The 14869-nt window shown below is 38.7% G+C and overlaps 1 protein-coding gene across 5 annotated transcripts in view; it reads right to left on the bottom strand.

The window, feature by feature from the left end:
- Positions 1-14869, bottom strand: part of SLC22A15 (solute carrier family 22 member 15) — a 48558-nt gene that overhangs the window by 17848 nt on the left and 15841 nt on the right. For 4 of the 5 annotated variants that reach the window (XR_014854269.1, XM_085070470.1, XM_085070448.1 and 1 more), the window contains exons 3-11: positions 14427-14559; positions 13229-13393; positions 12070-12199; positions 10039-10254; positions 8577-8717; positions 7872-7957; positions 6284-6404; positions 5344-5416; positions 2620-2808 (exon numbers count right to left, since the gene is read on the bottom strand). Coding sequence is in view for 3 of the 5 variants with exons in the window: in XM_085070470.1 (XP_084926596.1) it covers positions 2620-2808; positions 5344-5416; positions 6284-6404; positions 7872-7957; positions 8577-8717; positions 10039-10254; positions 12070-12199; positions 13229-13393; positions 14427-14559 (1254 nt within the window). In the remaining 2 variants the exon portion in view is untranslated. Of the gene's footprint in view, positions 1-2619; positions 2809-4188; positions 4336-5343; positions 5417-6283; positions 6405-7871; positions 7958-8576; positions 8718-10038; positions 10255-12069; positions 12200-13228; positions 13394-14426; positions 14560-14869 lie in introns of those variants that run through there. The other variant, XR_014854271.1, reaches the window with a different exon arrangement.

A 14869-nucleotide genomic window follows, 5' to 3' on the forward strand; every position in this document is an offset into this window, starting at 1 on the left:
CAGAACATGTAAATTCCATCCAGAATTAATACTTTTCCCTGGATAGCACAGACATTTTACCGTGCAAGTTTAATGAAAAAGATCCCCTAGCAACACTAAATGAAAGTGCTACGGAAAAGGGGAAAATCATCACCATGCTGCTTGTTCAGAAGGCAAAGTCCCTATTACAGGCATACCTACTCCAGTCAGAGTCCTTTTCACAATATAATTTATACCACATACCCAAAATAAAGTCAGCTATTACAGCTAATTGATTTTCATTTGGCCAGTATAGCATTTTTCCATGGAACTGACACAAATTATTCCAGTTAAAAAGATTCTCCTGTTAGTATAAATTCCATCTAGTTTGATTATTTAGGATTTTTTCCCCAGTATGCTTGCATCCATGCTAAGACTTCTGCCTGCCTAGTCATATGCTAAGAAGGGTGAGAGAGAAGGTGAAAAATAGAGAAATGGAAATAGTGTTCCTGACTGACAGTACCATGCAAGCAAAATCTGTAGCTTTAGATTTCTCTTCAGAGGAGCTTTGCTACAGCAATGTGCGTTAGCTGCAAAGGAATTTCAAGCAGTTTGAGCACTACGACCTGTCAGAAGATGTAAAGGGAATCATGTAAGCTTTTTTCCTAGACTTCTAAAACTATTTGAGGAAAGTCAGGCTATCACTGGATGCTGTCCAACTTGAATAGCACATTCATGTATGTTAACAGGAACAAAACCTCCGTTCTGGGCAATCAGAACACATGTTATCTTGAAAATGGTATTAAAGGACAATGGATTCCACAGGGGGAATTCAGAGTATGCCAAATAAATTCTAAATCTTTCTCAAAACAGCTTAATAAGACCTCTCATGGCCTTGTCAAATAGGGTTAATGTTTAACAGCTTTCCATTTTATGAGCACTTTCTTTGTGAGCTTTAAAATAAGTCCCTAATATGTCACAGACATTCCAGATATAACTTCACTGAAGTTACAGGATTAGTCAAGGCCTGAACCAATGACGACTTCATTTGGATTCAGTAATTTTAATCCATCTGGGCAAAACATTCCTGAAGAACATTCAAATTTTTTTTTTCTCCTTTTGTGGGTCCTGTTCAGGTTGGGATTTTTAAGAAGCCCACAGAAGAACAAGCAAAGAAGACTTAAACTTGAGAAGACTGGCTGACATAAGTGAACCAACTTGTGGAAATACTAACAGACAATACTTGTCACCTCCAAGGGTAATACTGACCATAGATGGTTAAAGAAGAAAATAAAACCATGACTTCCCACGTCTAAGTTGTAACACCTGCACTGCCTGCAAGAATTGCTTTCGTTGGTAAACCATCTGCACAATTAAGACGTAATCATCATGTAATTACCAAAATAACGGCTGATGTAAACGTGTATGATGGATTAGAGTAGTCAGCAGGAGTCTGGTGCCATAACACATTATCCAGTATGGTTGAAAATGTTTATAAAATACGCATGTAAAGTAGCTAAAGTATAAAACTAATGGTTACAGGGCTGCCTCTCCACCTTCCTTCAAGGGTGCTTTTGTCACTAAACTGTGCCACCCTGTCAAGAACTATTACAGCTAATTTTGGTAAACAAGACAATATATTGAAGCTTCTGGAGCAAATGTCCCCATTCTAGAAATATGTGATTTCTGTGAAAATAAGTATGACTACCTGTGAATCTCAAGAGTGCTTGACCAACAACTATTAAAATAAAAGGTGTGAAAGGATCCTATCTCAGCCTAATGGGGCATCTAATATTTTTTGTTACGCGTTTCCCCTCAAGTCTTCTGACCACTTATTCTATTTCTGTAAGTCCCTCGATACTTGAAGTTTTGGGACCAGGATTTAAACTTTAAGACTTTACCCAAATTCAAACACCCACTTCCCCAGCTCTCTAGCTACTTCTTTCTTATCCCACTTCATTCACAGAGGAGCAACCATGTCAAAAAACCCTCCACATGACTGCAAGATACAGACACCTAAAGAGGGGTCCAGGAGTTTAACAAAATAAAGTGATATGAAAAACGCAATTCAAAGAAACCTCATTGAAAAAATCCTGCTGCCACATTTACTTATGTTTATACCTGGGAATTTTGTAGTTCCAATGTTTTCAATGAGTTTCATTTCCCAGAGTCAACAGTGGGAGAGATCTCAGAGGCTAGTCTGGCTTTAACCCATTTAGAGCATCTCTAGGACACACCTGACAACTGGCACTGCAGCACAGCCTGGGTAGGTCAGAAATAGTGTGCTACCTTTGAGAGCAGCCCTTCACAAACAGGCTTCTGGTTTTGTTACCATCTAAGGCTTCTCAAGCTTCAGTGTCCAGCTTTGGAAAAAGCATGCTGCAGCCATCAGTGTTAGAGATAAGAGAGGCACAGACATCACTTTATCCCAAAGGAAAATGTTGTAAGCTTGTGGCCTTGAAGGGATGAATTAATCCAGCTATGTTTCAGCCTGCATTTCCAGAAAACATTTCAGACATGATGGTAGGGTTGCTACACTATCTTCTCCTTGGGGCCTATCCTCCACAGGCCAAGAATCACTATCCTAATCTATTTAGAGTGGCAGATTCAAACTGACAGCTGAAATAGACAGAAAAGTACTAGGAAAAAGAATTAGTATACCTGTGAGCCATCCAGGGCTTGCAAAGACATGGCTTCATCACCCAGCCTCCAGTACGAGCACACCTGCAGGTCTGAAATAGTTTCTAGCAAAGGGCTGTTTAAGGTCTCTGGCAACAATAAGCTTAAGAGCCCAGACAACAGACCAGTTGCTCCAAACACAATGTAAGGCAGAGACCACTGTACAGATTTCTGGAAAAAATAACAGAGTTAGGGTGAGATTGTCTCCTTGTAGTTCATATTGTATATTAAAGGACCTAGCCTTTACAACCATTCCCTCTGGCAGTTTTTGTGTTCCTATTTAGTACAAAAGTCACCAATCCTTCTGCTGTGGGTTTTTTTTGTTACGTTGGTTGGGTTTTCCACCAATATTGTCCATTGTATCTTGTCAATACTATTATAACTCCACAGATTTTGCCATGAACTTTAAAAGAAATGCTGGCTGAATTTGAACTCAATTCTTGCCTCTGACATACATACTTTTTAACAATGCAACATCCCTTTGCAGTAGGGAATAGGTATCACAGAAACACAAACATGCTGCTTGGGGATCTCTTGAAGTCATCTAGGCCAACCACCTACTCCAAGCACAACTACAGCCACTATTAGACCAGGTCAATCACAACTTTGTGTAATCAAATATTGAAAAAACTCCAAGGATGGAGATTTCCCCTCCAAGTAGATTGTTCCCAGGCTGCATTAAGCCTTTCAAAAACATTATTTTCCAAATTTGCTATCTAACCTCCAAGCTTAACTTGTGACAAACATATGCTAACAATGTGAGATAGTGTTAAAAGCTTTACAAAAACTTTCCTGTTCTCCTCTCTTCCCTCATCCATATTGCCTTCTGTGATAAAATGGCTGACTATCAAATCAAATTAGCTGAGAAGGAATTGTCCTTAATAAATCCATGTTAACTGATCTGCATTACTTTCTTTGCCTTCATGTGCTTATAAACAGACTCTGGGAGGTTGTGTCTCAATCTTCCCACAGACTGAGTTAGAGGTGCTCAGCCTGTGATACCCTGGTTCCACTTTCTGATATTTAAGACACACAGAGGATTAGCCTTTTTCCTCCCACAGCTACCAGAGATCCTTCACTACAACAGTGGTTTATCACAGGTGATGGACACTTGCCTCACTATCAAAACCATTCTTAAAGAATCCTATCCCATGGAATGGAAAGCTTTCTAGCTGTGTGTGTTCTTGAACCTACTGCTCCTCCTACTGTTTGCTGGCTTTCTGCTTCCTCAACTGTGCTGACTGGAGTCAAGCTTTGTCTATCAAGACTTAAATACAAGTATTTCAGCTCATTCCATGTCACCCACCAATGGGATGCTCATCCCATTCATCAACAAGCTACACATCTTCACTGAATTTCCTTTAGCTGACAGAATCCCTGTTTATGCTCCTTGCTACTTTTAGCTTCAACTGAGTTTTGGCATTCCTGGCATCACCTCTGACAGCCAAAGCAATGTTAATACTCCTCTTCTGATGCTGTCCCTGTTTTCACAGTAAAGAATGCTCATTTTAAGAAAGGAAAAGGGTTTAGCTATTGGTTTCAAAAACTCACCATATATAGTAAAGAGCAATTTTTAATTGAGGAAAATAACAGGCTGTGGTCAAATAAAAGGCCAACATTTCATCTCTTATTTCAGCAGTTAACTTCTCCTATTCTTACTATTATCCAGACAAAAGACACTGAAAATGCATTAAAATACTGGAGGAAATTATGAAACACGAAAATAACTGATTATTTTCTCAAACCAGTATTCATTTGTTATTTAATCAGAGCTATTTTAATTTTCATGGAACCCCTTCAAGCACTATGATCCAAGATTTGTGTCTCATGCAGTATCAAATCTCTGGCAGACACAATATAATGGATGCCCCAACTGCTACATAAAAGCTGCCTATTAAATCCACCTGGTAGACTGGCAGCAGCCTTGGCTTTGCCTGTTGCTCCCCAGAGGTGCTCAGGCTCTCACCTGCCCAGTGCTTCATTCTGCAGATTAAAAGGCTCCCTGTGCCCACCTGCCCTTTTGCTAACCTTCTGCCTCACACATAAGATGGCAAATGCAGAGAGTAAAATTATCTGAGATGAAATCTGTCACATTAAAGGAATTGTCACTGGGCCTGAGCAAACAGCTGGGAAAAACTGGCACACTTTTACCTGCATACACCTAACACTTTAGGCAGAGGAAAGTAATAGTATCATCCCATGCTTTGTTCTTCAGAATCTTTCTTTGCCTTCCCAGTGTATCAGATCTCCACATCATCTTCATTCACTGAAAGATTAACTGCCTTGCTGATTTTTATAATCCACGGATATTTAATTAAGTGCACTGACAATAAAACTAATTTTTCCTCAAAAATATGAGTTATTGAGCCCATATGTTTTATTTTAATGCAGCAGATCTTTTAACCACATGGGTCTTTTGCTTGCGTAGGGTTGAAAATTTAGTATCACCATCTTGGTGATTTGAAATTATTATTTTGCTAAGATCCACTAGCTAAGACCTAAAATACTTACAGAGCTAAAATACCTTCTAAATTAAATAATGCTGAGGTTTTATCTAATCTCACAGATGATATTGCAATGCCTATGATGATACTGTTAAGATAGGCAAGTTATCTATCTTAGTTTACCCCAAATATTCCCATCTCTGTAAGCCTCTGATACAGCAGAGCCACAAAACAAAAATATATGTAAGAAGTTCAGACAAACCAATGAAGGGACAAAAGGTGCAATGATTCCACCAACACGGGAAAACATGGAGCAGGCACCCATTCCAACATTCCTATGAAAAAAACAAAAATAATCTTTTGAAAAGTGCCACTGAGCAAAGAAAAAGACTCATCAGTCAAGACCCTGACCACATTAACTGGCAAAAAAAGTCAAATGTAACTGAAAGCTTCCCAAGACAGGAATGAACCATGTTATTGTAATTAAAATGGAGCAAAAATCCCCTTTAAATTCAGAATTTCTACATACACACACAGAGGCAAAACAAGTGTGATTTCAGTTCATGTATCTTGACTCTGTCAAACTCTGGCCAAATTAATTTATCCAAGTTCTATTTATACCCAGATTTACCCACTCATGAAAAACACCACAGTATAGTTTCACTGGTGGCTGCTCATCATATGCACCCATATGGGAGAAGCTCCTGTCTGCTCTGTCAGCACAAGCAGGGGTACTTCTGCCCCTACTGAGTGAGTCCTTACTGTTGCTTACACACAGCCTATGAAGCATCCAGTTACTTTTACAAAGGTTATTGACCAGCCATCTTCAATGCTCCTGGTTAAGCAAGTATGATAATAGAGTTGACTAGTTTTATACAGCACTCATTTAGAGAAGTATCAGCAGTGCTATTGTTATCCTCATTAGCAGAAGGGAAGTTGCAAGCATGCCAAGCAGCTGAAGGTCTATTTTACTGTTACATAAAAATATGGTTAGTCTGAAGAGAACACTGCAAATTTGAGGGAAGAAGAAGGGAGAAGAGGATAAGGGAAGAAATTTCAGATGTAGAACTACATATAACCATTATATGTAACTAAAAAATTCAAATTAAAAATTATAGTTAACAGAAAAAAAATTAGGAGAGTTAAAAGATGACCATGTAAGAGAACCACAAGAATGAAGACTTAAAATTAACTTGTGTTACCTGATGACTGTGGGATAAAGTTCTGATGTGTAGATGTAGACAATGTTAAAAGCAGCACTGATTGTCAGTTTCCCCAGCAAAGACAGAGAGTGACTATTCACCACCGCAAACACTCCAGTATCTGAGAGAGAAAACATGACCCTTGTAAGGCTTTTGAGCACTCCAATACACCTCTAACCATTTCAATCACACAATTATATGGTGTGAAAAGGAATCTAGTGAAGAAGCTAAAAGCTTCTTAATACAACTCAGTATTTTCAGAGTCTCCCACTAATTAAATTTAAAATTAGTTCTATCAGAAAGTTGAAGAAAAGTTTAACAGATACATTTTTCAAAAGTGAGAACTTTTTTTTAAAGAAGAGTCCTACTCATTGTCATTTCTATAGTATGATAGTATGTTTCTAACACTATTACTTTGAAAGGCAGATGCTGTAAAGAACCATACCAAATTTCCCATTTAACTTAAGTTTGTCAGAACAGCCAGTGCTTATTTGCTCATATCAGGCAAATCAGAGATCATGCCCAGCCAAGACAGGTGTTCCTTCTGGCCAGTGAGCCATTTAACTTCCTAAGACAATTTGCCCATGGCTGACTTGGGCAGTCCAGTACACAGCTGACTTCCTGGGGTCTCCCAGTTCTATCCTCTCTTTTCATGTTACATTTGCAATGATATGCAAAAACTACTTGATGACTGGTAGGTACCAGTAGGTACTGGTAGGTAGCCAAACCAGAATCTCTCCAAGTGTCCAGGCTCCAGAATCTGGAATCATTTTGAAAACTTCAGTTGCACCCATTTAAAAAGCTTTACCTATTAGACCCACTGCCATCCAGAGCAGCTTCTGCACTCTATCACAGACATTTATTTTTTTTAATCACTCTTCAAGTGTTTACAACATTCTCTCACCTTATGAAAGGTAATATACATCCATTAATCTTATTGGATATTATCTTATTAATATTATGTATCTGGTTTTAACAAGAAAAATTGCTATGTAATCTGAAAATTAACATTAGTGCATCTTTATACAAAAGATATTTAATTTTACATTTCTTAAAGACCCCCCAATGCAAAAGTTTACCAGAATGCTCTCTGAGCTGTAAGTTATGCGGCCACATTACTGATACCACAATCCCACTACTCTCGAACATTACAGAGCAGTGAGGAAAAGATGGCAACTTGCCCCAAGACTCAATTCTTCACATTGTCTGACATTGGTCTTTCCCTTGGAGAGATACATCCAAGCTGCACAGGTACTACTTACACTATCATTGCACTAAGGGAGCAACCACAAGAAATATCATTCATTGGGATTACATCAGAACCACTGGAAAGGAGCAACTGATGCGAACAAAAGTAAAGGGCAGAATCCAAAAGCAAAAATTCAAATCCCAGCCTTACTAACATGTTTTCTCTAAGGTCTTAGGAAGGTTGCTGCTTATTCTTTTCTCAAGTTGGCTTCTCTGACTTCAAATATTGAGACTCACATATGGTATGAGCCTAATCTTCCAGCAGCTATCAGATTCTTAGGCTGTAGGACGCTGCCTTTACCAATTTTTACCACATACTCCAGAAACAAAAAGTACTTACCTTTCTTCTTAGGCAGAAACATGACAATAAGACAAGCCAACCCTCCCAGGAACAGAAATGCACTCAACGTTCGCTTCCGACCAAACCTGATATGCAAGGGTAACAAAGGTTTATATTCTGCATTAGTTTTGTATGTTGCAGAGTAATGAATCCTCTAAACTCACATTGATTCTTGATTTGCAGTTGGGAATTCTGAATACCATCTTCCACCAACACCTCCCCCCACACCGTTTTTAAACAAGCTTCTGCTGCACACTTAACAAAATGAGTGCCAATTTTATACAGCGGCTGACAATTTCTAGGATTTTGAGTTGCTTCCTGCTGTGTCTGACATTTGTAAACCTCCTCAGGAGACACAGAGAGGAGAGAGTGGGGGGAGAATTCTACAAAAACCGAGACACATTGTCTAGAGTATCATGGTTCAGGAAAAGGCCGAGTATCTGCTCTCCTCACACAGCTACTGCCATTGCACGAGGCCACACAACACCTCCAGCCTCATCTGAGCCAAAGAGAGAAGGCTCACCATTATGTGAGTGACTGAAAACAAGTTAAACTACTATCTGAAACAGAGACAGATCAATGGCACTTTCAAACTGAAGTGGGAAGCCCCACACAACAGAAACTAGGAGATGTGACACACAAAAAACCTATCTTTGAGAAAAGTTATAAGGAAATCCTGAATGGGTTAATAAATTCTATACTTACCATTTTTGGTTAATCAAGTAAATACAGATTGGGTATGCTGGGATTTCTATCAAGCCTGACAGGGCTAAATTGGCATAAATACTTCCACCTAAGTCACCCACATTAAGGGTAAGACCGTAGTAAACCAAACTGCACACAAACCTGCAAAAGACAGGGAAAAAAAAGTAAAATCAGAGCTGATAGTTTACCTGCCAAATCGAAGCACTGCTCTAGCACAACATACCACAAACTCTATTTAGTGTTTCAGCAGACAGGTCTAAAATGTTTCTCTACAAGCATATGATGCTTTCTAGGCAAATAAACCATTCTGTCTCACCAAAGATCCAATTCCTGACTTAGTACTGAGTTTTACTGAGTAAAACTTAAGACTACACTTAGGAAGAATGTGCATAAACCAGAATAAAGTTAAAATAGTATCATTACTCTATTATTTGACTTCAGAAATGTCTTTGTCCCTTTTGTTTTTATCAGGTTACACTTTCATCCACACTTTTTCTAACTGTGTAAACCAAATTTCTCAAGCAGTTCGAACACGTCAACTTTCTTTTAATTCCTATACCCTGGTCCACTTTGATTCATTCTCCAACTCTGTTTAACTTTTCTTTTGTAACCCTACTGTCATGTTAACCCTTGTAAAGGCAGCTGTCTTTACAGAGAAGAAACTGGTCACTAATTCATTCTGCAGCAAACCAGCAATTCTCATTTAAGGAAGAGAACAATCAACTATTGATTCAGCAGTAAGCATTTGGAAAAGCAACAGGAAATGCTGTATGCTGGCAAAATAATTTTATTCTTAATACATCTTCCCCAAATGTATGCGTTATAAAAGCAACTATACGAGCAGTGATGCCCAAGGACCTGCATCCCATGTCACACATAGGGTTTCTTTAATGCAGCAGCAAAAGACCTCAGGACTAGGGAGACAGCTGAAAAAAACAGGCACTTTTGGAGTTAAATTTCTGCTAGTGACTAAAGTGAGCACCATGGACTCCTGCTCCTCACTACAGCAACTGCCAGCACTGGCAGCACTTTCTCTTGAAACAAACATGCTCATTAGACAAGGTAGGCCACCCACCTGCTAATGGACTCCTTACACACAAAACAAGGAAAAAATCCATGTAAAGAGATACTGACAGCACCGAGCCTAAGAGGAGGACAGTGTGACTAATCTCAGCAGCCTTGTGGGGCAGAACAGAAGTGGTAGGTCTCAACTACTTTGAGACTCAAAACAGAAGATGGAAATGCAGAGATAAAACACCTCAGAACTGGGTTGTAAAAATGGCTTTGTGTTAGAAATGCATGAAGGAAATACTGTAATAGATACTTAAAAACTATAAAGGATCCTTTTTAGGTACAGCGTCCCTAACAATCTGCAGGATGAGCCAATTCTCAGCACCATATTCTCTCAAAGACTTGAAGAGGTCACAGTAGCACAGCTGGGCCTACAAAGTATTTCAAGTACCAGGTGAACATCATGATCAAGGTGCGTCCCAAGAGAATCCTGTATCGGAACAGGTCCAGAAAGCTGCCAGCCTCTCTGGAGCTCCTCTCTGCTGGGAGTTTTAATGAAAAAGTGCATTTCTGCTTGCGGTTCCTCTTTGCAATGAGGTAGAGGGCATCTTCTGCCTCGTTCAGACGGCCCTGGGAATAGAGCCAGCGGGGGGACTCGGGAATGAATCTGAAACACACACATACACAGACACCTTTAGGGATTTCCTTTTCTGTAAGGCTGGACTTGTCTAAAAGAATAAGGCTGAAATACACTTCAGCATAACAAAGAGTTTTTCAAACAACCCTTCAGATATAAAATTCACTAACTGAAACAGAAGCAAAGGAAAGGAAATATAAGTCATAATTTAGATACCAAGAAATTACATTGAGTGTATACATATACACACACACAGCACAATATAACAAGCTACAGTATGATTAGCACCCTATCTTTAGAGAGTTCAGAATTAAGGAGTGTGTTGGTTTTGCTTAGCCCAGAACATCAGCAATCTAATAGAAATTTAAACCCTTCAAAAGCTGTTGTGGTAGGCCTTAAGAAGTGGCTGAAGGGCTGGGAGAAAAGCCACCACAACAAGGAGGAACACATTACTACAAGTCACACAGGATGTTTTTGTAAGACCCACTAGCTCCATTTCTCATTTTCCGTTAAACCAACTTCCATTTCCCATTTTACAGCTTTTTCCCAAATTTTCTCCTATAGAGAAGAAGGCACAAACTGTGCAAAGGTCATGCTCCTCATGTGGACTGTTCAATTGACTGGTCTGTAACTCCAACACTGTCTACTAAACAAATCTATTACTTTCAGACTTCCAGGATGAATTGAAACTTTAGACTTTTGCCAGAAGCTTTTTAAGATTTTTGCCTCTGACCAAAAATTGTATTTTTCCTCTAAGTTTAAAAGAATGTGATTCTGTGCTTTCACCAAAAAAAAAAAAAAAAAAGACCTTAAAAAGGAATGTATTTTCTTCTCCAGGATAAAAATCTGACAGTATTTTCTACACAAAATAATTTTTAAGCAATGTGGCAGGGAGGTAGTGTGAAATTTGGAATTAAAAAAAACCCCTTTCTTACAGCAAGACAGGCCTCTGAGCACAGCTCTGAAGTCCCAAGCACAATTTACTTTAAAAAGTCATACATATCATCTGAAAGTTAATTTTTTTAACCAAGGGTCCCAAGCACAACAAGGTTTTGAAATATCTAAAGTGTCATCTCTGTCTTTCACCTCATGAACAGCCTCAAAGACCTTTCCCTGAGTTCTGATGCTTCCTTTGAAAGGGTGCATGGATTTTTTGAGGAGCAAAAGCTTTATTCAAAGTGTTACTGAAGTTAAATAGATGTTGAAAATAAAAAAAACCTCTAGTTTAAACAGCAGCTGAAGTAATTTCCTTCTTTCAGTTACTAAGATTTAGATGTCAGGAAGCATGTAAGAAAAGAAGAGCACACTGCATCACATAGCTTCCAGTGTTGAAATCCACAAACACAAAGCCCCTACTATCTTCAAAAAATCACATTTGAAAAGTTAAGGGGAGCTGCCTATTTTTTCTTCATGTCACCTTTAACATTGAACAGGCAAGAAATTTTGATGCTGTTCCTCCTGTATAAACACAAGAGAAGCATCACGTTATCACATAACCACAAAACCATTTCTGTATCTTTTAACATGTATTTGTAGTGCCTTGTAGCACACCACTTTACATCATCTAGATACACCAGCTAAAGAATAGGATATGATTCTATACCACTCTAGACACTGTTCCCATCTACAGTAATACTGCACATTGATGTAGATGTGTATTTTCAAATATTGCAGCACTAATATTTGAAGAAACCACAAAACATGGTGTGGTAGAAGTTGAGAGAGATACCTTTTTTACACCATTTCATGCCATCCTAGAAAGGCATCTTGACTTAGTAATTTGGTTTGTTACTTGGTTTTAATTTTTTTTTTTTTAAATGAAACTCAGTTTGAAAAACAACTTACAGAGAGAGAAGAAAGACGATTGTTCCTTCCAGGTTAACCACAATAGCCAAAGTCCTCCAAGAACGAATGAAGTACCCTAATAAAGCATACTGGGCAATTCCCACAGCAAAGAACAAGCCACCAATAGAACCTAACAAACAAGTGAAAACAAAACAGAACATTATCACTTCTGTAAGAAACATTAGTAAATCTCAACACATGGGATCAGACAAGAGCTAATTTCTTCATTAGCAAAAATTCACTCAGCAATTCAGGCAAAACCACAGCTCTTAGACCAAAGAATACCCTGTCCTTCACTCATGCAGAGTAGTATTACATCTAATTACAAAGATCAATAAAAGCCCAAAAAGCGCCCTTCTACATCCTCCAAACCCAACAAAGCCCTGAAAAATGAAGTCTTCTAATTCCAAATATAAATATGTGTATGTATGCAGCATAAATATGCAGCATTCTACGTGTAAAATTAAATACTACAAAACATTGAAAAACTGGTATTTTTAGGAATATGTAGTATTTGTAGCTCCCATGATCTGTAAGATACCCTATTTTAAAACAGTCTCAGCTTAGCACTTCATGGGCTTTTCAAGTCAGGCCCTGGAGCTGTAGCAGCGCAGGTTACACACATATATCTGAAGGACAGGTCCAACATTAGTAACCAGCACAGTTAGAGGTGTCTGTATCTTCTAAATTCTAATTACTGCACAGGACAACTTCGTAGGTCAACTTTTTTTTTAACATATAAACAATAATTGTCTCATCTTCCCATTATATAAAAACACTTTTGACTTTTTTTTGAGAACTGCCAGGAAGGAAAGAATTGACATTTAGCATACAAACACTTAACTCTGTTTATCACAGTCCAAAAATGATAGAGCTCAGCTGTGACAAACCTTGGATGAGTATTTACCTGGGTAACATTCATGGGAGATGTTTCAGCTGAATCTTTGTCAACTTGAGTGATGCAGAGATCTGAATGGCCCCAGGTCATCTACTCTACTTGTCCAACGTTCATATTAAACAAGCAGAGTTCAAAGACTGTGATCACAGATATGCTCAAGTGGAGCTAAATCTGCAACTGCTACAGTGATAGCTTTTACAGTGTGCCTCAAGTGGTGTGTGTGACTGAAAGCTATGAATTCTGACAATAAAGACACTTTACCTGCTAATGCCCAGTAGGCTGTACCCACACACTCATTCAGCAGGACAAAGGCTACCAGTGACATCCCACCATTCATCATCCCTACCAAGAATCGAGAAACAGCAAAGAATTCATACGAGGGTGAGAATCCGTTTGCAATGGCAAACAAGATGTCAAGAGCAAAACCTGGAAATAAAGCAAAAAGTTTCATTTTAGAAGGGTACCTAAAGAAACAGAAGCATTTACTGGTATCTTTATTTGATGTCCACTGGCATCTGTCCTAAGCCATCACAGTCAACACCACCACCACAGGTTTGGAAAGAAATTTAAATACCTAAAGTCAATATCAAAAAGCAGGGGACACAAAATGAGTGGGTTTTTTACACACAGTTTGCAGTTTGAACCTTTAAATTCAGTTTATGGCAGACAATTTTTTTATACACTCAGAACCATTGTCTGACTCCAGTTAAAGATGGCTTCATATTTATCCCTGATACAGAAGCCACAGGTTAAATATATGACCAAATATATTTTGTCCAAATGACCAAATGGAAATGGTCTCCTCATTTTTAGAAAGCAGTGTATAGAAACCAGAGAAGAGAAACATTGCCAGTGGACAATATGTGGTAGGTTTGCACTGCACAGCAGGCCCACCTTCATGTGCTTTGAATGAGTGTTGCTCTTTAAAAGAAAAACAAAAAACAGAAACCACTTTTTAAACTCTACATGCTCAATCATTGACACACAACTTTATACAAAATATGCAGTTTCAAATGTTGTGTGATCCAGGGACAGTAGGAAAGCTTATGAGCTTCAAAACAGTATGAGGATCACAAATACATAAAAATTAATTCATGCAGACAGGAAATAACAGGTGCAACAAATTCCTAACAGGTTGTACATGTAAGAATGCTGTTAAAAATACTAGAAATATTAATTGCAATTTGCAGAGATCCCATGAGCACAATGTTGCATAAACGAAAGCCTGACCCACAAAGCCAAAACACCTTGCAGGTATTCAAATGTTGACTGAATAGTGAAATATTAATTTCTTGTCTCAACCTATATGGCAGAAGTATATTTGAATGCCAAAACAAACAAAATCATAGCACGTGATTTACAGCTGCATATCAAGCTCTCAGCAGAAACTGGGCTGTTGCCACTGATCTTCAGAGACACAACAGCTCCACTATTCATTGTGTTGGGAGGCAGTGCTTACCTGTGAGATAGACTTTCTTCCTCCCGAAGCGATCGGAGAGCTGGCCAAAGGAGATGGCTCCAACAAACACACCACTGAAGTACGAGGAACTAGCAGCACTGACTTTGTATGATGCATTCCCTATTAAAAACCACTGGATGGAGGGGGGAGAAAAACAGAAACAACAAACCAGCAAAAAGGCAAATTAATCAGAATCCAAGCAGATCACCAACAGCTAACAATTGGATGATACATAATTGAAAGAAGATCAAGCTCCGCATAAATCTCCTAAGCATCATATTCAGTAAATCATCAGTCACCAAAACACAACTACTGTCTTGATGCAGGATACTAACAGTTGCACAGTTCTCCCAAAACAAATACAGTCTTTGATTCTGAAATCAAGAAGAGATTCCTCACAATACTCTAATTTTTGCAGCTTTCTCCCACTTCCCCTTTTTCTG

Source organism: Lichenostomus cassidix, chromosome 1, assembly GCF_008360975.1.
Source record: "Lichenostomus cassidix isolate B80296 chromosome 1, HeHo_3.0, whole genome shotgun sequence".
NCBI classification, from domain to species: domain Eukaryota; kingdom Metazoa; phylum Chordata; class Aves; order Passeriformes; family Meliphagidae; genus Lichenostomus; species Lichenostomus cassidix.